Source organism: Delphinus delphis, chromosome 1, assembly GCF_949987515.2.
Source record: "Delphinus delphis chromosome 1, mDelDel1.2, whole genome shotgun sequence".
Taxonomy (NCBI): domain Eukaryota; kingdom Metazoa; phylum Chordata; class Mammalia; order Artiodactyla; family Delphinidae; genus Delphinus; species Delphinus delphis.
This window is the reverse complement of record NC_082683.1, coordinates 12,607,487-12,629,217: the sequence shown is the minus strand read 5'-3', so window position 1 is coordinate 12,629,217 and position 21,731 is coordinate 12,607,487. Positions and strand designations below refer to the sequence as shown.

General features: G+C 60.8%; 1 protein-coding gene across 4 annotated transcripts; it reads left to right on the top strand.

Moving 5' to 3' along the window:
• The first annotated feature begins 108 nt into the window (after positions 1-108).
• On the top strand, positions 109-21,568 carry ATP13A2 (ATPase cation transporting 13A2). Of its 4 annotated transcripts, none has more exons than XM_060015231.1 (29): positions 109-290; positions 6,853-6,947; positions 7,076-7,258; positions 7,578-7,636; positions 7,808-7,922; positions 8,181-8,257; positions 9,821-9,898; positions 10,081-10,150; positions 11,037-11,171; positions 11,260-11,326; positions 11,625-11,756; positions 12,343-12,498; positions 13,011-13,121; positions 13,205-13,251; positions 13,340-13,528; positions 14,689-14,895; positions 15,317-15,412; positions 15,498-15,657; positions 15,776-15,896; positions 16,034-16,158; positions 16,877-17,037; positions 17,160-17,276; positions 17,378-17,457; positions 17,969-18,121; positions 18,212-18,308; positions 19,153-19,376; positions 19,464-19,615; positions 21,017-21,186; positions 21,277-21,568. In XM_060015231.1, the coding sequence occupies exons 1-29, from the start codon at positions 281-283 to the stop codon at positions 21,409-21,411; spliced, it is 3,522 nt and encodes a 1,173-aa protein (XP_059871214.1). In that variant the 5' UTR covers positions 109-280; the 3' UTR covers positions 21,412-21,568. The 4 variants fall into 4 exon arrangements, with proteins under 4 accessions (XP_059871214.1, XP_059871222.1, XP_059871207.1 ...); XM_060015239.1 differs by having other exon boundaries at positions 8,178-8,257; positions 11,064-11,171; XM_060015224.1 differs by having other exon boundaries at positions 8,178-8,257.
• Positions 21,569-21,731: the final 163 nt, after the last annotated feature.

The following is a 21,731-nucleotide window of genomic DNA, read 5'->3' as shown; positions in this document are numbered from 1 at the left end:
CGGCGCCCCGCCCCTGCGTGCGCGTTGGGAGCGGCCTCGGACTACAAATCCCGGCAGCCCCCGCGGCGCGCGGGAGGACGTGGGGCCGCAGAGGGCGGGGCGGGGCTTGGCGGTGCGCAGAGCCTGACTGCGGCACCTTCGCCGCCGCTCCAGCCGCTGGGTCCTGCAGGTGTCCCGGGCCGCCCAGCTCCGCAGCGCCCCGCGCCCCCGGCCTTCCGCCTCGGCCCCGACCGCGGGGCATCGCGACGCCCGGGCCCGGCGATGAGCGCGAGGAGCCGCCATGAGCGCAGGTGAGCGCGCAGCCCCAGCCGACAGGAACCGGGCGCGGTCCCCGGACCGCCCGTCGTCGCATCTGTCGTGGGGGGACACCCCCACCGCTGGGGCGCGGGCCGAGGGAGCGGCCCCCGGGACATCCCCTCGCCCGTGCGCCCCCCCCCCCACTTCCCAGAGAGGCCAGGAGCCCGGGGATGGCACCGCGCAGAGCCGTCCGCTCCGCGCCTTCCTAAAGCCCTGGGAGAGGAAGCGCCTGGCGCCGCCGTGCAAAAGGATAATCCGGGGGCCGCGGTGGCGGGGCGCAGGGAAGTGTCCCCGCGCAGTGACGGATGTCCAGGTGGGGGAAGAGACGTGGAGGCCGCTGCATCCAGGGCCTCTGAGCGGTTGTTCCTCTTGGTTGAATGAATGAGTGGGGTTGGAGAAGCCAGGGCTCCTAAGTCCCTGGATCGGAGTGCCTTGGGGCACAAATGCCACTCCTGATCCCCTGAGTCAGGCCTCCAGAGCAAGCCTGTTAGCTCGCCGGTCCAGGGACCACACCCTCCATGTTACCTGTCCCAGGCCCTGTGTCTGGAGGCCACCCTTTCCAGAGTCTAATTCTACCTGCTGCAAAGGGTGCCAGTAGACCTCTCGCGTTTAGAAGGGTCTCATTTCCACGTGGGTCACTCAGAGCCTAGACCTCAGCCAAGGGCCACCAACGCTTGAGCATCTTCTCTGCAGCTGCAGACCCTTCATTCAGGTCTCTCCCTCCGGTCTCCCACCTTACTCCCCCCCATCCCCCCTCCAACTCTAGGCTGCACCCAGGGTGAGGAAGGGGAAAGGCTGAGGACATATGGTCCCAGGACTCCAGATCCAAAGATCAGGGAGCTCCTGGCAGATGATCCCTCACACTCAGCCTGGCCCAGGAGAGGAGCTTCTGGCCACAGAAGCACAGCAAGGGAGGAGGCAGCAGTGCTGCCCTGGGCCTCTGCCAGGTCATCAGGAGGAAACCCGTGCTTCCGCAGGAAACGAGAGATTCCCAAATGGCTTTGACGCCAGCCCCTCCGCTCTGCAGTACTCGTGGCATTGCCCCAGGGCCAGGGAGTCAGACTAGGTTCAAGTCTAATCTTGACCACTCAGAGCTGTGTGACTTTGGACATGTTAATCAACCTCTGTGCCTCATTTTAAATGGGAATCCTAATCCGCACTTTTGGAGAGGTGGCTGTGAGGATGAACTGAGAGGAATGTGTTCATTTAGACCCACTCATTTTCAGCTTCTCCCCTTGCAAGCTGTATGACCCTGGGCAAGGGATTTTGAAACTGTGTTCCTCAGTTTCCCCAACTGTAAAATGAGATGGTAATAGTCCCTCCCTCAGAGGGTTACGCGTGAAGATCAGTCGCGGTTATTCAGAAGACCAATGCAGTCAGTCATTTGTGAAAGTATTCTCCTCCCAAGCAGCTGGCCTGAGCTGGTGGTACCAGAAGAGATCAGACACTGCTCCGACCTTCCTGTGCCATCCCTGGGGAGACATCCCTGCCATCCCTTCTGAGTGTTTTGACAGATGTTCTGCAAGAGCATGCCCTGGGCTTGACCTTGCTGGGAGACTAGAGTGTTCCACAGATGTGACTGCCTCCTTCCCCAGGTTGACGGGGAGAGCATCCTTGTGAAATGATGGGTGTGTGATAGACACAAGGAAGAACTTCCAGAGGCAACATTGTTTAGGTCCTGGGGGAAGTGATCCAGTGAGGGCAGCTCCAGATGGTCTCTGGCAGGGCCCTTCAAGAAGAGGCTTGTTCCTCTGCACCTCCCAGCTGACCCAGAGGCAGGAGGTGGACACACGGACTCTTGCACCATTGCTTCCATGCTCTGTTATGTCCGCGAGGTGTACAACCTTCATTCATTGGTTCATTCAATAAATGGTTCCTGAGTCCCAGCCACATGCCAGGCAGTGTGAGCAGGAGGGCGATGACACCTGTGCAAGCCTGATGTGTTAGTGTCAGTGGGTGGGGGTGAGGTGGGCAGAGAGGATTTTGGAGCAAGGCCCCTTCCAGCTGTGAGACAAATTGGTGGGCACACTGCCTCTCTCAAGGCTCAGTTTTCTCATCTGTAAAATGAGATAAGTTGCTTGATTGTTGCAGGACGAAAGCAGATTGGCAGGAGCAAAGTGGCCCACGTGGGGTCAGTGCAGCACGCTGCAGTCCCATCCCCAGCACAGCTGCTGGCCTGAGGGTTTGAAGGCCCGGGGAAGAGCTGTTGAGTGCACACAGGGGAGCAATGGCACAGCTGTGGGTTTTCAGACAGGGCAATGGGAATGTAGAGGGGAGCCTGAGAAATGGGTCAGAGCGGAAGCCACACCTCCTTGGCAGGGGAGCCAGCAATGCCCTCCTGTACAGGCCATGCTTCAGGAACTTCAGACACCCCATGTGCCAGCTACTTTGTGGTTATGATCCTAGAGATGGGAAACGGAAGCCTGGAGAGAGGCTGAGTCATTTGTGAGAGAGCCAGGAGCACAGTGACTGATGGGGACGACAGCGATGGCGCTGGTAGTGCCGTGGTTAAGAGCGTGGACCCTGCAGCCACACTGCCTGGATCCACGTCCCACCGCGTGCTGGCTGTGTGGCCTTTGGGCAGCTTACTTCACCTCTCTGGGCCTGAGTTTCCTAATCTGTAAAATAGGGATAAAAGTAGTCCCCACTTCACAGTGGTGAGGAATGAATGAATCGAGGTGTGTAAAGCCCTGAACGGTGCCTGGCCTGTGTCAGCCCCTGATAGCCCTGAGGTACTCTTTTTGTTGTTGTTTTTGGTTTTTGGCCGCACCGAGGGCTTGTGGGGGATCTTAGTTCCCCAACCAGGGATCGAACCCATGCTCCCTGCAGTGGAAGCACGAAGTCCTAACCACTGGACCACCAGGGAAGTCCCCCCTAAGGTGCTTTTTTTCCTTACACCCCAGAAACTGCCCGACAAGAACCCTAAAGGGGGCGAAACTACCCGCCCTGACCCACTCAAGGAGCAGGTCTCCAGGGCTGGTGAGGGGCTTCGGCAAGAAGGACAGCTGGGACTGTGGCCTTTTGAGGAGGGGACAAGAAAAGGGCTGGGGCTTGTTGGTGGCCAAGGACCTGAGAACCCAGGTTGCCAGACCGGGTCAGTTGCCCTGAATACCTGTGGTTCTGCCCCCCAAGACAGGATCCAGGGCGAGCCTCCCCCGCCCCTGCACAGCACACACACACCAGGGAGCAGAAGGGCCTTGGCTGTTGTCTGCGGGCTGTTGTCAGGAAGGGAAGGAAATCGTTCCCTGACAAGCCTCCCTCACAAGCTGGACTGGCCGGGACCAGAGAGCAAAAGGGACCACCCCCGGGGACCCAGGCTGGGGTCTCCGAGCCCCAGGGCAGAAGGCTGACCAGGCCTCCTGCCCTCTGGCTTTGAGACTTTACCGTTGGCCAGACACCAGGATGGTTGAGAGCTACAGGCTTCGTGTGTATGTGTGTGAGTTCCCCAGAGACCAGGCCCTTTCTGGAGCTGGTGGCAGCTCCGTATATTTTCTGAGTCACCCAGTGGACAGGGGAGGGATTGACTGTGGGTGGAGCTTGGGTTAATTTGGGTTTTGAGTCCTCTTGTTTGAAAGAGGCCTCAGGTGGCAGAGGGCATATGCCCTGTTCTCTGGAAGTGCCCACATTGGCCCCCAAAACACAAGATCTGGGCTCTGACTTCCTGGCTCCACCATTTACCAGGGGGCCTTTGTGACTCTGAGCCTCGGTTCCCTCATTTGTACAAATGGGAAAAATAAGAGTCCCCTCATCGAGTTGCCAGAGGGTTAAATGAGCTAATTCGCCTGGAGGGTTAGAGCAGCTCTTGTCACCTGGGAAGCGCTTAATGGATATTGGCTGTTCTTATTATGGTAATTACCATAGTAATTATTATCACAGTCCTTATGTGGAGATATGGGGGGCTGTGATAGGACAGAACAGACTCTGCGTGGTCTGATGGGAATTAAAACCCACCCTGGGACTTCCCTTGTGGCACAGTGGTTAAGAATCTGCCTGCCGATGCAGGGGACACAGGTTCGAGCCCTGGTCCAGGAAGATGCCGCAGAGCAACTAAACCCATGCGCCACAACTACTGAGCCTGCACTCTAGAGCTGGTGAGCCACAATTACTGAGCCCGTGTGCCACAACTACTGAAGCCCATGCGCCTAGAACCTGTGCTCCACAACAAAGAGAAGCCACAGCAATGAGAAGCCCACGCACCACAACAAAGAGTAGCCCTCGCTCGCCGCAACTAGAGAAAGCCCGTGCACAGCAACGAAGACCCAGTGCAGCCAAAAAAAAAAAAAGAAACCCCACCCTGGAGTCAGCCTGCCTAGGATTGCATCCTGACACTACCATGTACTTGGCTGTGTGATCTTGGGCAAGTTCCTTAACCTCTCTGAGCCTAATTTTCTTCTATAAAAAGGGGATGGGGCTTCCCTGGTGGCACAGTGGTTGAGAGTCTGCCTGCCGATGCAGGGGACGCGGGTTTGTGCCCCAGTCCAGGAGGATCCCACATGCCGCGGAGCGGCTGGGCCCGTGAGCCATGGCTGCTGAGCCTGCGCGTCCGGAGCCTGTGCTCCGCAGCGGGAGAGGCCACAACAGTGAGAGGCCCGCGTACAGCTAAAAAAAAAGGGGATAATTATTGTGCTTACATGGCAGGGTCATTGTGTTAGCCATGTAAGAAGGACCAGGAGCAGAGCCCGCACGTAGTGGGGCCTCGGGAAATGTTGACTATCATGGTTGCTTTGGGGCTTGGAGAAGCTGCAGAAACCTAAGTGTTTGGGGACAGAACAGCTGAGGGGCTGGGGATGTTGTGACAGGCAGTTGCTTGGGACACCCTGGGCTTATTGGGTGGAACTTTCAGATCAGGCCTCTGCAGGGCTCTGGTTGGGGAGGAGGAGTAGGGAGCCCAGAAAACCAGCAGGTTGCCCCCCACCTTCCCTGCTTTCCCATCCCCCTTAGTGAACTTCTCCAGAGGCTCCTGGGAAACATGCAGATGCTCAGCACCACTGCCATTGTGCCAGCAGGTCTGGGAGGGGCCCAGGCATCTTCATGTTCTAACAGGTTCCCCAAGAGGTCCAGGGAGCACAGTTAGAGAAACCCTGACAGAGGCCATGAGCCCCACCCCGTCCCGGGCCCCAGAACACCCACTGTCTGCTTGCTCGGCTAGGACCACAGCACTACAGCAGGGGAGGCAGTAGAAAAAAAAGAGTTTCTATAGTAGAGATGCCCACTGGTCTTCCCTGAGCCACAGTTTACCCATCTGTAAAATGGGGGTGATAGTGGGCCCTTCCTCACAGAAGGAACCTGTCAGCTGTTCAGCTGGGCCCTGGCACATAGCGGCTTCTCTCCTTGAGCCTTGGGGGCTTTCTCAGCTCAACCCTCCTCTCCAGCCCACCCCCAGTGACTGGGTTCTTCCTTCCTCCTCCCCGCATTCCACCTTCAGAGTGAAGCTGCCCCTTTCATGGCTGCCCTGACATTTTATCAGTCCATACTCGACTTCTCGTCATCTCCTCACTGCCAGGCCTGTGCTGGGCATGAAGGTTGAAAAAGGATGAGCAGGGACTTCCCTGGTGGCGCAGTGGTTAAGAATCCACCTGCCAATTCAGGGGACACGGGTTCAATGCCTGGTCCGGGAAGATCCCACATGCCGCGGATCAACTAAGGCCATGTGCCACAACTACTGAGCCTGCACTCTAGAGCCCGCATGCCACTACTCCTGAGCCCACGTGCCACAACTACTGAAGCCCACACGCTCTAGGGCCCGCATGCCGCAACTACTGAGCCCGCATGTTGCAACTGCTGAAGCCCATGTGCCTAGAGCCTGTGCTCCGCAACAAGAAAAGCTACCGCAATGAGAAGCCTGCGCACCGCAACGAAGAGTAGCCCCCTCCCGCCGCAACTAGAGAAAGCCCACGTGCAGCAAAGACCCAACGCAACCAAAAATAAATTTTAAAAAATATAATAAATTAGAAATAAATAGGGCTTCCCTGGTGGCGCAGTGGTTGAGAGTCCGCCTGCCGATGCAGGGGACACAGGTTCGTGCCCCGGTCCAGGAAGATCCCACATGCCGCGGAGCGGCTGGGCCCGTGAGCCATGGCCGCTGAGCCTGCGCGTCCGGAGTCTGTGCTCCGCAACGGGAGAGGCCACAACGGTGAGAGGCCCGCGTACCGCAAAAAATAAATAAATAAATAAAAATGACGTCTAAAAAAAGAAAAAGGATGAGCAGCCCTGTCCCTGCCCTCAGAGTGTAGACCAGATGGAACGTGGGACACAGAGCTCCCAGGAAGCTAATAGCTGGAGGTGTGGGGGGGTGCTCTTGAAGCCCAAAGTGCTCAACAGGCCCCGTCCCCCGACTCTGCGCCCACACCGAGTCAGAAATCGCCAGACGCATGAGGAAACAAGGTCCTACGAGTAAGGACCCACAGGACAGCCCGGTAACAGACCCGTGAAGACTCGAGTTACTGGATTTATCAGACCAGATTTATAAAATGACTGTGCTTAAGTCGTGGTTAAAGAAAGAAGGAGGAGCCCCCCCCAACCCCCCCCAATGACATTTCTCCCTTCTGTCCACAGACAGCAGCCCGCTCGTGGGCAACACGCCCGCCGGTTATGGGACCCTGACGATAGAGACATCTATAGATCCCCTCAGCTCCTCAGTTTCATCCGTGGTACGTGGGCAGGGGAGGGGCAGGGGCAACTCCAGGTGGGGGTGGTACAGGCCCACCCAGATACCCTGGCTTCCTCCTCCAGCCCCCGCCCACCCCGCTCCCTGGCCTGCTCTCGCCCGTGTCCACAGAGGCTCAGCGGCTACTGTGGCAGTCCATGGAGGGTCATAGGCTATCACATCGTGGTCTGGGTGATGGCGGGGATCCCTCTGCTGCTCTTCCGATGGAAGCCCATGTGGCGGGTGCGGCTGCGGCTCCAGCCGTGCAGCCTGGCCCGCGCCGAAACCCTCGTTATCGAAATAAGAGACAAAGAGGTGAGAGACGGGGGAGCAGGGGCGAGCCTGGAGCTGGAGTGGGGTGGCGGTGGCTCAGGGTTGCGGGGCGGAGGATGCTCGGGTTCTCAGCCCAACCTGGCCGCTGACGTTCTGTGGGACCTTACACAGGTGCTTCTCCTCCCTGGACCTCAGCTTTCCCATCTGAGCAGTGGGCAGACGGGACGGGGTGGGTGATTCCCAAGGAGGTCACCTCTATCCTTGATCCCTGCCTCCTCCAGCAGGGGCCACCTGGCTGTCGGGTGGGGCCGGGGAGGGGAGGGGTCTCTTCCAGGACTGAGTCCACACCTCCGTGTTCCAGGATAGTTCGTGGCAGCTCTATACTGTCCAGGTGCAGACTGAGGCCATCAGCAAAGACAGGTGAGGCAGCCCCATCGCCCCTTCCCAGGAGCCCCTGCTCCCCCTGCCCTCCCCCCGTGAAGGCTCTGATCCCGGGGTCTCCCATCCGAGAGAGGGAAGGTGGCTCTGTGGGGATGGGGAGGTGCTGGGGCAGCTCCCAGAACTCCATGGTAACCCCACCCCCGTCCCCAGCCTGGAGCTGCCCCCACAGACCCAGGCGGAGGACGGCCGGAGCCAGGCAGCTGTGGGGACACTACCAGAGGGGACATGGAAGGACACCGCCCGGCTCCACAGGACCGAAGAGGCAGTAAGTGGACAGCTGGGTTCTGGACAAGTCCTTGCCTGTCTCTGGGCCTCAGATTCACACCCTGTACAATGGGGACTGGCCTCCAGCTGTTCTCTGGGCGCCTCTGGTTCTCTCGTCCCAGTCGTCCAGGATGCTGGCCGATCACCTTCTACCCCTCCATGCCTCTCCCGCCTCTTTCCTGTGCCATCGCCCTGCCGCCCCCCACACACTCCTCCTGGGGCCGCCTCCAGCCCACCTCTCCTCTCTCCCACCCAGCAGCGGACGCTGCGCTACTACCTCTTCCGGGGCCAGCGCTATGTCTGGATCGAGACCCAGCAGGCCTTCTGCCGAGTCAGGTAGGGGTCAGGGCCGGCGACGCTACACCATGCCCACAGCGGGTGCTGCATTGGGCAGAGAAGGTGGCATGAGGTGGCCCAGCCTGGACTCCCCTCTCAGCTCTGTGCCTTGGCCCCCTCAACTCACTGAGCCTGTCTGTAAATAGCTCATGAAGGGAATCCCGGCCTCCTAGGGTTGTTTCGAGGGTAAAGTATATTACTGTCATGTAAGGCTTGGCACGGCACCTGGCCTGAGGTGGCAACACTGCTGTGAATCAGACCGTAAGCTCTGGACTTGGACCTTCTGTTTGGCGTCTTGTACCTGCTCTGCCACCTACTAAGTGCTTGATAAATACGAGCTCAGTTTATGTCTTAGTTTGAGCCCCGAGAAGCAGACCTCAAGACGAGGATTCAAGTGCAGGGAATCTGTTTGCAAGGTGATGCCAGGAGACGTAGGGGAAGTGAGGCCGGGAAGAGAAGGCAGCCGGTGGAGGGGGCTTGACGTGGGCACCTGGAGCACAGTCCCTTGGGGATCCCTTTGAGCCAGTGTAGAGCACGCACCTCAGGGTGCCCTCACCCAAGGAGTGAGGAAACCAGGGGGTACGTACCCCTCACCTTCCTACCGTTACCGGTTGCGGAATACATGAACTCTTGCACAACTTCGCCCTTCCTAGCTCACGGGCAGACCATGCTTATGCAGCCAGGAGAAGCCCTCAAGCCAGGACAGGTGTTTCCAGTAAGAGGCTGCACCGCACAGACGTGAATTCCAAGGGGGTGTGGGGAGGGCACCAACAGCCTCTGCTACGTGAGAGGAGTAGCAAAACTCGCTGACATGGGACTTCCCTGGTGGCGCAGTGGTTAAGAATCTGTCTGCCAACGGAGGGGACACAGGTTCGATCCCTGGTCCGGGAAGATCCCACATGCTGCAGAGCAGCTAAGCCTGTGCGCCACAACTACTGAGCCTGCGCTCTAGAGTCCGCGAGCCACAACTACTGAAGCCCCACATGCCTAGAGCCCATGCTTCGCAACAAGAGAAGCCACTGCAATGAGAAGCCCGTGCACTGCAAAGAAGAGTAGCCCCCGCTCGCTGCAACTATAGAAAAGCCCGCACACAGCATTGAAGACCCAACGCAGCCAAAAAAAAATTTTTAAAAATCGCTGACCTTTGTCACCTAGTAAGTGCCAGGAACCGTCCAAGCACTTTGCAAAACTTATCTCATTTAATCCACCCGTAGCCCTGTGAGGGAGATGCTGTCACCGTCTCCATCTTGCAGATGAGAAGTCTGAGGCCCAGAGAGGTTAAGTGACTTACCTAAGAAGGCATCATTGTAAAGAAAGCTCTAAATGTCACTAAATAATAGCGGCTGTTGTCACTGTTAAGTATTATCATCATCACTCATCGTTTTTCCTGGGTGAGATGGTTTGGGGCCCCATCAGAGGAACAGAAGGAGAAAGTTAGGCCCAGAGTTCGTGAGGGACCAGCTTTCTCCCGGGAACTCGGTGTGGCAGAGGTGGGCCAGGAGGGGTGGGGGGTGCAGAGCTCAGACCCCACCACCCACACAAGTGCCTCTCCCATCCTCCCAGCCTGCTGGACCACGGCCGCACCTGTGACGACCTCCACTGCTCCAGCACCGGCCTCAGCCTCCAGGACCAAACCGTGAGGTGGGTGCTGCCCTGAGAGCTGGGGCCTCCTCTCTTACCCCCCTGGGTGTGGCCTTCTTCCAGTCACCTGCTTCTCTGGGCCTCAGTTTTCCCAGCTGGAAAGTAGGGCGCTCCATCACTGCTAGAGGGTCCAGCTGCCACGGCCCCTCCATCTGATGGCCCTGCCGCTTTTCCTCTTACAGGAAGACCATCTACGGCCCCAACGTGATCAGTGTACCAGTCAAGTCCTATCCCCAGCTGCTGGTGGACGAGGTAGGGCTGTCCCTGGGCCCCGCCCCAGCTCTGGCCTGAGCTGGCTGTGTGACCTGGGCCAGGGGCTTGCCCTCTCTGGGCTACCCTTACAGAGGCAGATTGTACCAGCTGTCCTCTCCTCCGTGGTGGAGAGCTGTCTCAGAACCAGCCCCAGTCAGCTCAGGGAGAGGAATTGGAAGTTCTGGTCCAGGCTGGGACTGGGGCTTAGAGGCCAAGAGACAAACCCACACAGCCTGGGCTCCTGCTGTGTGCCAAGCGCCAGGCTCCAGAGTCTGGGTCCTTTCCGTGCATTACCCACTTTCACGCTCCAACAGCCTCGTGGTAGGGACATTCCGTTCACACATGAAGAACCGGAGCTACAGAGTAGGGGACGTGGCATGGCCAAGGTCACATGGGGACAAAGGGAAGCCAGTGACGTGGACACACCTAGAGTACGCTGCTAACATCCCAGCCCTCTGAGCCAGGGGCAGACACCTGTGAGACAGAGAGGAGGCCTTGGAGTCTGGCCTGATGTAAACTCTAGTCGGTCACCTGGGAGCTGTGTGGTTTTAGGCAAGTGACTTAACCCTTCTGTGCCTCAGTTTCCTCAGCTGTAAAATGAAGCTGATGGTAGCATCTGCCTTGTGGAATTGTCCTCACCATCGTATGGCATTTAGATGATGTGCTTAGCAGGGGCCTGGCGTGTAAACACCCGTGTGTCCTCTTTAGAGCAAAGAAGCTGCTGGCTCAAGGGACATCTGGACAGGACTGACCAGGAGACAGGCCTGGCTTTCGTCCTTTGGCAACTGCCGGGCCCTCTGCTTCCGTGGGCACAGGAGGCCCAGCCTGCGGCTGGGCTGCCCTGGGGGACCTGGGCCCTGACGCTGCCTCCCCGCCCCTCCCCCAGGCACTGAACCCCTACTATGGGTTCCAGGCCTTCAGCATCGGGCTGTGGCTGGCTGACTACTACTACTGGTACGCCCTGTGCATCTTCCTCATCTCCATCGTCTCCCTCTGCGTGTCGATACACAAGACCAGAAAGGTGTGCGGTGTGAGGCGGATGGGGCGGGGCAGGCGGTGTCCGAGGAGACCTCCGCCCACCCACTCCCTGCTTGTCCCCCTGCCCACAGCAAAGCCAGACTCTGAGGGACATGGTCCAGCTGTCTGTACAGGTGTGCGTGTGCCGGCCTGGGGGAGGTGAGAGGCTGGGGGAAGTGAGAGGTGCGGGAGGGAGGGAGGCTGGGGGAGGTGAGAAGCTGGGGTGGAAGGGAGGCTGGGGGAGGCGAGAAGCTGGGGGTGGAAGGGAGGCTCCGGAGGGAGGGAGGCTGGCTGGGGGAGGTGAGAGGCTGGGGGAGGGAGGGAGGCTGGGGGAGGTGAGAAGCTGAGTGAGGGAGGGAGGCTGGGGGAGGGAGAGAGGCTAGGGGAGAGACGAAGGCTGGGGGAGGCAGTGGGGGAGTCCCCTCCAGGCTATACTGAGGCCCCTGCTTGCCCGAAGAGGAGGAATGGGTCGACTCCAGTGAGCTCGTGCCGGGAGACTGCCTGGTGCTGCCCCAGGAGGGTGGGCTGATGCCCTGCGATGCTGCCCTGGTGGCTGGCGAGTGCATGGTCAACGAGAGCTCTCTGACAGGTCAGTTCCTGCCCCTGGCCAGCAGCCTCCCATCCCCCATGCCGGGCCACTGAGCCTCTCTGCCTTGTGTCAGAACTTTTAGATGGAGTTCTCTTTTCCCTTTGCTCAGGTAACAGTCCCGGCCTCAGCAGGTCCTACCCCTGCAGATGCTGGGTGAGGCACTGCTACTCTTTGCCAGGCAGTGAGCTCAGGGCTTTACAGAGGTTAAGCCCTCTCGTGTCAATATCTTATTTGAACTATAAAAGTAACACAGCTTGTTACAAAATAATTCCAACAGAAGGAGAACACCGGCCCCCACCCTGGCCCCCCACTCTGCCCATGCTGTATGCTCACAGCTCTTTCTGGCTCCCCTGAGAGATGGTTCCTGGAAACTGGCTGCACACGTCCCAGGATTGTCTCACTGTGCCTGTGTCTTTTGCCCTCTCTGAGCTTCAGTGTACCTCTCTGTAAAACGGGGGCAGTGATTTCTTCACACATAGTTACAAGCGTTAAATGAGACCTGGGGCTTCCGTAACAGTTCTAGGCATAAGGCTTGGTCTTGGTGGTGGGAGGGACCAGCATGGGCCTCATACCACATCCCTCCCAGGGGAGAGCGTTCCAGTGCTGAAGACCGCCCTGCCGGAGGGACCGGTGCCCTACTTCCCAGAGACCCACCAGCGGCACACGCTCTTCTGTGGGACCCTCATCTTGCAGGCCCGGGCCTTTGTAGGACCCCATGCCCTGGCAGTGGTGACCCAGACAGGTAACGAGTCTGGGAAGTGGGGAGGGATGCTGGGCCCAGCACCTAGAGGACAGGTGACACAGAGCCGGGCAGGACCCATCTCTACCACTGCCCTGCAGTGTGACTCAGGCACGTCCCACCCCTACTTGGGATTGGCTGGAGTGGGCAGGGGTGGGGCAAGAAGGAAGGAGCGCATCCCTTAGGAAGAGAGCAGTGCTGTACATCTCCAGCAGGCCCCTGCCACGTGTGAAAGGGACCCAGTGTGTCACCAGATTTGACATTTTTCAGCGAAAGACACACATCTGGATTTTAAGTGAAACCACCCAGTTTGTAGATGGTACTAATTCCTTATTTACTAAGCTTATGAAGGCTGGGCAAGGCCTGTGGCCATCCCGTGTGACCGCCACACTGGGTGATTGCTGACCCCAGGAGCGTCATGCCTTACAACCCCAGGGGTGTGGGTGGTGTGGGGGAGGGGTGGGGTCATCCTGACCCTCAGCTTCCCCTGCCTCAGTCTCCCCATCTCCTCCCAGGGTTCTGCACGGCTAAAGGGGCCCTGGTGAGCTCCATCCTGCATCCCCGGCCCATCAACTTCAAGTTCTATAAACACAGTGTGAAGTTTGTGGCTGCCCTCTCCGTCCTGGGTGAGTGGCCCCCCGCACCCCACTTTGCCAGTGGCCCCGGAGCCCCGTCCCCAGTCCCGCTGAGCCCCTTGCTGTCTCCTCAGCTCTCCTCGGCACCATCTACAGCATCTTCATCCTCCACCGCAACCACGTAAGCCTTGGGGGCCGGGCGGGGGCTGCCACCGGGGGCCCAGGGCCCACCCGGCCTGGCCCTTGGCATTCACAGTGCCCCCTGCCAGGTGCCTCTGGACGAGATCGTGATCCGGGCTCTGGACCTGGTGACGGTGGCAGTGCCGCCCGCCCTGCCTGCCGCCATGACTGTGTGCACGCTCTACGCCCAGAACCGGCTGCGGAGCCAGGGCGTCTTCTGCACCCACCCGATGCGCATCAACCTGGGGGGCAAGCTCCGGCTGGTGTGTTTCGACAAGGTGGGGGCCGTGGGGTGGGGGACACAGCCAGGCCCCCCACACCCACATCCCTCATTCAGCAACGTTGACTGAGGGCTTGCTGAGCCCAGCGCCCCGCCGCCTGCCCGTGTACCCCTGCTGTGGACACTGGCCACCGCCAGGTCCTGTCCTGGGATGGAAACACTCAGAGGCACCCTCTCCCCCAGCTCCCACCTGCATCAAGCTCACAGTCTGAAGCATGAAATGTCTAAACTCATTTCATTTGTTTGTTTGAGAACCATTGAGGGCCTCCTGGGTACCCAGGGCTGCTGTCAACACTGGGGATCCAGCAGTGGCCCACACAGAGATGTCCCCACCACCATAATGAGTGAACCAGGGACCACAGAGAGCTGCAGATGGTGATGGGTTCTGGGGAGGAAGCAAATGGGGTACGTGATGGGTGGTACATGGGGGTCACTCCCTTAGAGGGCAGTCAAGGAAGGCTCCTGTGGTCCCTTGGTGACCTCTGAGGGGTGGGCCACACTGAGAGGAGAGCAGGGCTGGCAAGGTGGAGGGGAAGAAGTAGAGTGGCTCATGGCTCCTTGGAGGAACAGAGCGGTGTGCCTGGGGCTCGGGGAACAGTAGGGAGGGGGACAAGATGAAACGGGCAGAGCCCTGATCCATCAGAGGCGGGTGGGCCCTGGTGTGGAGTTTGGACGTTATTTAAACTGAAAGGGTGGGGCTTGGTCGTCTTCGCAGAGCTCCCAGGCCAGCGAAGGGGCCAGACGTGTAACTGAGCCATTGGAATATGGTATGGGAAAGGCAGGCCTCCGTTCACTCATTCATTCACTCATTCATTCATTCATTACACTGAGAGCTGTACATGGCCAGGCCCTCTTCTTGGTACCACAGTGAACAAATGATGGAGTAGTAAAGAGGCCATGGGTGGGAACCCCGAGCAAGCACTCCCTGACCCAACTGCAGGGTTAAAGAAGACTTCCTGGGGGAAATGATGCCAGACCAAGAAACGCCGCGGGTTGGGGAGGACAGCCTGGCAGAGGGACCTGCTTGAACAAAGGTCCAGCTCTGGCTCCTGGGGTTCCCATGGGCCCCGCCTGGCCAGGGGTGTGGGCGCCCACCGCAGCAGGGCGCAGCTCACCCCAGGACTCATCACTGGCCCGCCCGCTTCTTGCCCCCTGCAGACAGGCACACTCACAGAGGACGGCTTGGACGTGATGGGTGTGGTGCCCCTGAAGGGGCAGGAGTTCCTGCCACTGGTCCCGGAGCCCCGCCGCCTTCCCATGGGGCCCCTGCTCCGGGCACTGGCCACCTGCCACACCCTCAGCCGGCTCCGGGACACCCCAGTGGGTGACCCCATGGACCTCAAGATGGTGGAATCTACTGGCTGGGTGAGGAGGCCGAGCCCTAACTAAGCCCACCCAGTCTTCATTCTAGGCCCTCCAGGGGGCGTCTCTATCATGCCCACCACGGAGAATAACAATGGCCAAGGCCTAGTGCTGAGCACCTACCCGGTGCCAGCGCTCTGTTGCACGGGCCTCGTCTCATGTCCTGCTCCCCATAGCCCCAGGGAGGTAGCTTCAAACCTGCTTCACGAAGGAAACTGAGGCTGAGGGCGATTTGGAATAACTTGTCCAAGGTCACCCAGCGGCTTGTAAATGGCAAAGCCAGAGTTTGAACTTGGGTCCTCCCAACTCCACGAGCTTAACTTGAGTGTCACCCACTGCCTCTCTCCACGGGCCGAGGATTGGCTGCCCCAGGCCAAGCCGGCACCCGGCCCCTCGGTGCCAGTGTTCTCTGCCTGCCTCCCAGGTCCTGGAGGAAGGATCGGCTGCAGACTCGACATTTGGGACCCAGGTCTTGGCAGTGATGAAACCCCCGCTTCAGGAGCTCCACCTGCAGGGCATGGTGAGCTGAGGGGGTGCCTCTGGGGCGTGGGCTGGGAGGGGTGGGCTCCACAGGCCAGCCCCTCAGCTGCCCCCCAACCCTACAGGAGGAGCCCCTGGTGCCGGTCAGCATCCTCAGCCACTTCCCCTTCTCATCGGCTCTGCAGCGCATGAGCGTGGTGGTGGCGTGGCCGGGGGCGGCTCGGCCCGAGGCCTGCGTCAAGGGCTCCCCCGAGCTGGTGGCAGGCCTCTGCGACCCCAAGACAGGTGAAGGGGGAGGGCCCCAGAGTCTGCAGGTCGGCACTGGCACGGAATGGGGTGGGCGCCCGGCCCGTGTCGCTGCCTCCACCTCCCCGTCCCAGTGACACCTGCCTCTCCCTGGCAGTGCCCACCGACTTCTCCCAGATGCTGCAGAGCTACACAGCTGCTGGCTACCGCGTGGTGGCCCTCGCCAGCAAGCCGCTGCCCATCGCACCCAACATGGAAGCAGCTCAGCAACTGACAAGGTGGGCCCTGGGCACTGAGCCTACGGCCTCGCGAGGGCAGAGGGGGGCAGAGCCCAGGGCCGATGCCCCTGCCCAGTGGCTGGGGAAGGGGTCGTGGCCACTGCATGACCTCTGACCCGGGTCTGCCCACCCTCCAGGGACACAGTGGAGTGGAAGCTGAGCCTCCTGGGGCTGCTAGTCATGCAGAATCTGCTAAAGCCACAGACGACACCCGTCATCCAGGCTCTGCGGAGGACCTGCATCCGCACCGTCATGGTGACAGGTACCAGCAGGGCCTGGGTTAGGAGGGCAGAATCTACCCCATCCCGGGCAGAGATAAGGGTGCCTGGCGTCCCTTCCCGGGGCATCTCTTTGGGCCCCTGCCTCAGGCCTGGGCCTTTTCAGACATTTCAGGTATCTTCACAGTCTCCCTCCTGAGTGATAATTGTCACCCCAGTTGACAGATGAGGAAAGTGAGGCTCAGAGGAGTAGAGTGACTTCCAAAGAGTCTGGGGCTGGAGTTGGACAGCCCGGGTTCCAGCTCAGCTGCTGGCGACCTCTCCCCAAGTTCCAGTTTCCAACTCTGAGAAATGGGGGAAGTTAGGTCAGCCTCAAAGGTTGTGACAATTTCATGGAGCAAGAAAAGAAAGATTCAGGGGACTTTCCTGGCGTCCAGTGGTTAAGACTCCTCGCTTCCAGTGCAGGGGGCACGGGTTCGATCCCTGGTCAGGGGACTGAGGTCCCACATGCCGCATGGCGTGGCCAGAAAAAAGGTACACGTAGAACTCCAACCCAGGCTCCCAGTTTCTCCTAAGACCTTTGATCCCTAGTTTTATAGACAAGGAAACCCAGGTTCAGAGACACTGATACCCTGCCTGAGCTCCCTGAGCCAGTCATAGCAGACAGATGCTGTCCGGCCTCAATTTCCCCATCTATACGTGTCAGGGTGAGGATGGCCCCCTCAGTAGCAGCTGGACCCTGACCTTGCCCCATACCCCCAGGGGACAACCTGCAGACGGCGGTCACCGTGGCCCAGGGCTGCGGCATGGTGGGCCCCCAGGAGCGCCTGGTCATCGTCCACGCCAAGCCGCCTGAGCGGGGCCAGCCTGCCTCCCTCGAGCTTCTGCCAGTGGAGTCCTCTGTAGCCGTGAACGGGGCTCAGGTGAGGCTGACCCCGAGTTCCGCCACAGACCCCACCCATGACCCCACCCCTGTGTCAGCTGTCCCGGGCCCCAGCTCTCAGGGTGGGCAGGGGGAGCTCAGCTGAGCTTCCCGGGCCCCCAGGATGCTGACCAGGCCGCAAGCTACACCATGGAGCCAGACCCCCGATCCAGCCACCTGGCCCTCAGCGGGTCCACCTTTGGTGTCCTTATGAAGCACTTCCCCAAGCTGCTGCCCAAGGTAGGGCTGCCCCGGACCTCCCTGGTCGCCCCACACCTCGCCACGCTCTGCTCCCTCCTCTTGGCTGCCTCAGCCCCTCCCCTGTCTCCCTGTGCTCCCAGGTCCTGGTCCAGGGCACCGTCTTTGCCCGCATGGCTCCCGAGCAGAAGACAGAGCTGGTGTGTGAACTGCAGAAGCTTCAGTGAGTGCCTACGGGGGAGGGGCCTGCGGGGGCCCAGCTGGCCCATATGCCCCTGCTTCCCACCCCAGGCGTTCAGGAGCCATCAGCCTCAGAGAGCCCAGCAGGCACCCCCGGGTCTGTCCTGCTGACAGTAGTACACCGCCCTCAGTATCTGCGGGGGATTGGTTCCGAGAGTCCCTGCAGATACCAGCGTCCACAGATGCCCGAGTCCCTTATGTAAAACGGCGTGGTACAGTCGGTTCTCTGTATCCATGGATACAGACCCCGTGGATACAGAACCTGTGGATACAGACCCTGTGGCCACTGTAATTGCACCTATTTACTGAGCACCTACTGCGTACCATTTACTGAGCATTTCCCAGGCACCCGGCGGGCAGTCGGGATGCAGCCGTCCCGGGTTCTGCCAGCCGGCCCGGGAGGTGGGTGGGCCATTTCGCAGCTGAGGAGGGCCCTCCCGGGCTCAGAGCCAGCACATGAGTCTGGGCCGCGCCTGCCCTCCCCTCTCCGGCAGGTACTGTGTGGGCATGTGTGGGGATGGTGCCAACGACTGCGGGGCCCTGAAGGCGGCTGACGTGGGCATCTCGCTGTCCCAGGCCGAGGCCTCAGTGGTCTCGCCCTTCACCTCGAGCGTGGCCAACATTGAGTGTGTGCCCATGGTCATCAGGTGAGGCGGGCAGGGGCCTGGTGGGGGGCGGGGTCTCGGCAGGGCCCGTCAGCCGGCCTGGGCCCCCTCATGCCCATACCCGCTCCCCAGGGAAGGTCGTTGTTCCCTGGACACGTCATTCAGCGTCTTCAAGTACATGGCCCTGTACAGCCTGACCCAGTTTATCTCTGTCCTGATCCTCTACACGGTGAGTATCTGCAGGCCCCGTGCCGGGCCCGGGGCGAGGACCTCAGCGGCGCGGTGAGGAGGCCGGCAGGCTCTGGAGTCGGCAGCGTGGCCTCAAATCCTGCTGCAGCCGCGTGGCTTAGGCGCTCCGGAGCCTCGGCAGTGAGGCTTGTCTGAGATGATGAAAGCACTGAGCAGCTGGTGCACAGTAGGTCCTCAGGAACGGGAGCAGCTGTCCTGTGCTAGCGTTGCATCCTTGTCCTCTGGGAGTTCCCCATCTTCAGGGGGGCCTGAGACAGAGCCCAGGCAGGGGCGAAGGAGGCAGAGGCAGGAGTGGGACACCCGAGGCCTCTGCCCCTTTCCCATGGATCCGCCCATTCCCCGCTCACGCTAACTCAGACCTCGACTGTGCCTCCGGCCTCCTGTCCAAAGGGTATCACCCACTCCTCTGCTCAGAGCATGCGTTGCTCGCCCGCACTGGAAACAGGTGACGCCATGGGGCACTGCAGGCCTTGCGCCAGCTTTTGTCCCTGTGTCCACCTTAAACCTGAGGGCAGGAACTGTGTGTCCTCCAGAAACCTTGGGGCTCCACAAGGCAGAGCCTCAGCCTCCCTCTCAGGCCGGTAGTTCCCATCAGGTCAGCAGGGATGCCTTCTCCCTCAGACGGGGAGAGGGGCTTCCTGAAGGCAGGGCCGTGTCTCCTTCATCAGGTTGGGAGTTCCCAGAGGCAGGAGGGTGCTGTCTGCCCATCAAGTTACAGGGCAAGAAAACACCTTCCCCATCAGAGACTCCTGAAGGGCAGGGCTGGTGCCTGTCCCATCAGACTAGGAGCTATCCTCCCCTCCGCCCTCCCTCCCCGCCGGCAGGTCAACACCAACCTGGGCGATGTGCAGTTCCTGGTCATCGACCTGGTCATCACCACCACGGTGGCGGTGCTCATGAGCCGCACGGGGCCGGCGCTGGCTCTGGGTCAGGCGCGGCCGCCAGGGGCCCTGCTCAGCGTGCCCGTGCTCAGCAGCCTGCTGCTACAGGTGGCCCTGGTGGCCAGCGTGCAGCTGGGGGGCTACTTCCTGACCGTGGCCCAGCCCTGGTGAGTAGCAGGGAGCTCACCCCAGATCCCACCCATGCCCCGTCCTCCTCACCCTCGCTCCCTGACTCCCGGTCCCTGTGCTCCCAGGTTCGTGCCTCTGAACAGGACGGTACCCGCGCCAGACAACTTGCCCAACTATGAGAACACGGTGGTCTTCTGTCTGTCCAGCTTCCAGTACCTCATCCTGGCCATGGCCGTGTCCAAGGGGGCGCCCTTCCGCCGGCCGCTCTACACCAATGGTGCTGCTGTGCTGGGGGTGGGATGTGCTGGGGGCGGGTAATGGAGGGGAGGGGGGATGAGATGGAGGGAGGGGGATGAGATGGAGGGAGGGGGGATGAACTGGAGGGAGGGGATGAGATGGAGGGAGGGGGGATGAGATGGAGGGAGGGGGATGAGATGGAGGGAGGGGGGATGTGATGGAGGGAGGGGGGATGAGATGGACGGGAGGGGGATGAGATGGAGGGAGGGGGGATGAGATGGAGGGAGGGGGATGAGATGGAGGGGAGGGGGGATGAACTGGAGGGAGGGGGGATGAGATGGAGGGGAGGGGGGATGAACTGGAGGGAGGGGATGAGATGGAGGGGGGGATGAGGTGGAGGGAGGGGGATGAGATGGAGGGAAGGGGGATGAGATGGACGGGAGGGGGATGAGATGGAGGGAGGGGGGATGAGATGGAGGGAGGGGGATGTGATGGAGGGAGGGGGATGAGATGGAGGGAAGGGGGTATGAGATGAAGGGAGGGGGGATGAGATGGACGGGAGGGGGATGAACTGGAGGGAGGGGATGAGATGGAGGGAGGGGGGATGAGATGGAGGGAGGGGGGATGAACTGGAGGGAGGGGATGAGATGGAGGGAGGGGGATGAGATGGAGGGAGGAGGGATGAGATGGACGGGAGGGGAATGAGATGGAGGGAGGGGGGATGAACTGGAGGGAGGGGATGAGATGGAGGGGGGGATGAGGTGGAGGGAGGGGGATGAGATGGAGGGAGGGGGATGAGATGGAGGGAGGGGGATGAGATGGAGGGAGGGGGGATGAGATGGAGGGAGGGGGATGAGATGAAGGGAGGGGGGATGTGATGGAGGGAGGGGGGATGAGATGGAGGGAGGGGGGATGAACTGGAGGGAGGGGGGATGTGATGGAGGGAGGGGGGATGAGATGGAGGGAGGGGGGATGTGATGGAGGGAGGGGGGTGTGATGAGGTAGGGGGGATGAGATGGAGGGGAGGGGGGATGTGATGGAGGGAGGGGGGATGAGATGGAGGGAGGGGGGATGAACTGGAGGGAGGGGATGAGATGGAGGGGGGGATGAGGTGGAGGGAGGGGGATGAGATGGAGGGAGGGGGGATGAGATGGAGGGAGGGGGATGAGATGGAGGGAGGGGGGATGAGATGGAGGGAGGGGGATGAGATGAAGGGAGGGGGGATGTGATGGAGGGAGGGGGGATGAGATGGAGGGAGGGGGGATGAACTGGAGGGAGGGGATGAGATGGAGGGGGGGATGAGGTGGAGGGAGGGGGATGAGATGGAGGGAGGGGGGATGTGATGGAGGGAAGGGCTGTGGGGCTGGTGCCTGTGGGGTCCCGTCAGGCATGGGTGTGAGTGTGCGGGGCTCCCTGGCTGACGGACTCCCCCCCCCGCCAGTGCCCTTCCTGCTGGCCCTGGTGCTCTTGGGCTCTGTCCTGGTGGGCCTCCTCCTGGCCCCCGGCCTCCTGCAGGGGTTGCTGGCGCTGAGGAGCATCGCCGACACCTACTTCAAGCTGCTGCTGCTGGGCCTTGTCGCCTTCAACTTCGTGGCGGCCTTCATGCTGGAGGTGGGGCCCACCCCGCGCTGGGGTGGCAGGGGGCTCTGGGGGGTGGGACTCAGCCACAGCTGCCCCCTGCGCCCTCCCTGTCCCCGGCAGAGCGTGCTGGACCAGTGCCTCCCAGGCTGCCTGCGGTGGCTCCGGCCCAAACGGGCCTCCAAGAAGCGCTTCAAGCAGCTGGAGCAGGAGCTGGCCGAGCAGCCCTGGCCACCGGCCGCCGGGCCCGGGAGGTAGCGCAGGCCCGCCGGCCGGCACCCTAAACACTGGATCTCCCTGCTTCTGAGCCACCGGCCAGGACCTATCTCCAGAGACACCACTGCCATCGCTCCTGCAGCCCTGAGGTTGGCGGTTGTCACACTCATGTCCCACGTCTGCCCAGCCCAGCCTTCCCTGCCCCCGCCCGGGGAGATGCTAACTACCCTTGTCCCCCACTTTGGACGCCCCATGTAGAGACAGCGGCACCACCTGCACTCAGAGCCACTGTCAGTGGAGCAAATAAAGTCATAATATTTTCCTGCCTCGGCCTGCCTGATACCACTGACCTGGGTGCCCCT

Excerpts from the sequence above, each read along its gene's own strand:
- ATP13A2 (XM_060015224.1), top strand. Across the intron at positions 10,151-11,036 it reads CCCAGCTGCTGGTGGACGAG|GCACTGAACCCCTACTATGG; the intron begins GTAGGGCTGTCC and ends CCCCTCCCCCAG. Across the intron at positions 14,896-15,316 it reads TGGTGGAATCTACTGGCTGG|GTCCTGGAGGAAGGATCGGC; the intron begins GTGAGGAGGCCG and ends CCTGCCTCCCAG.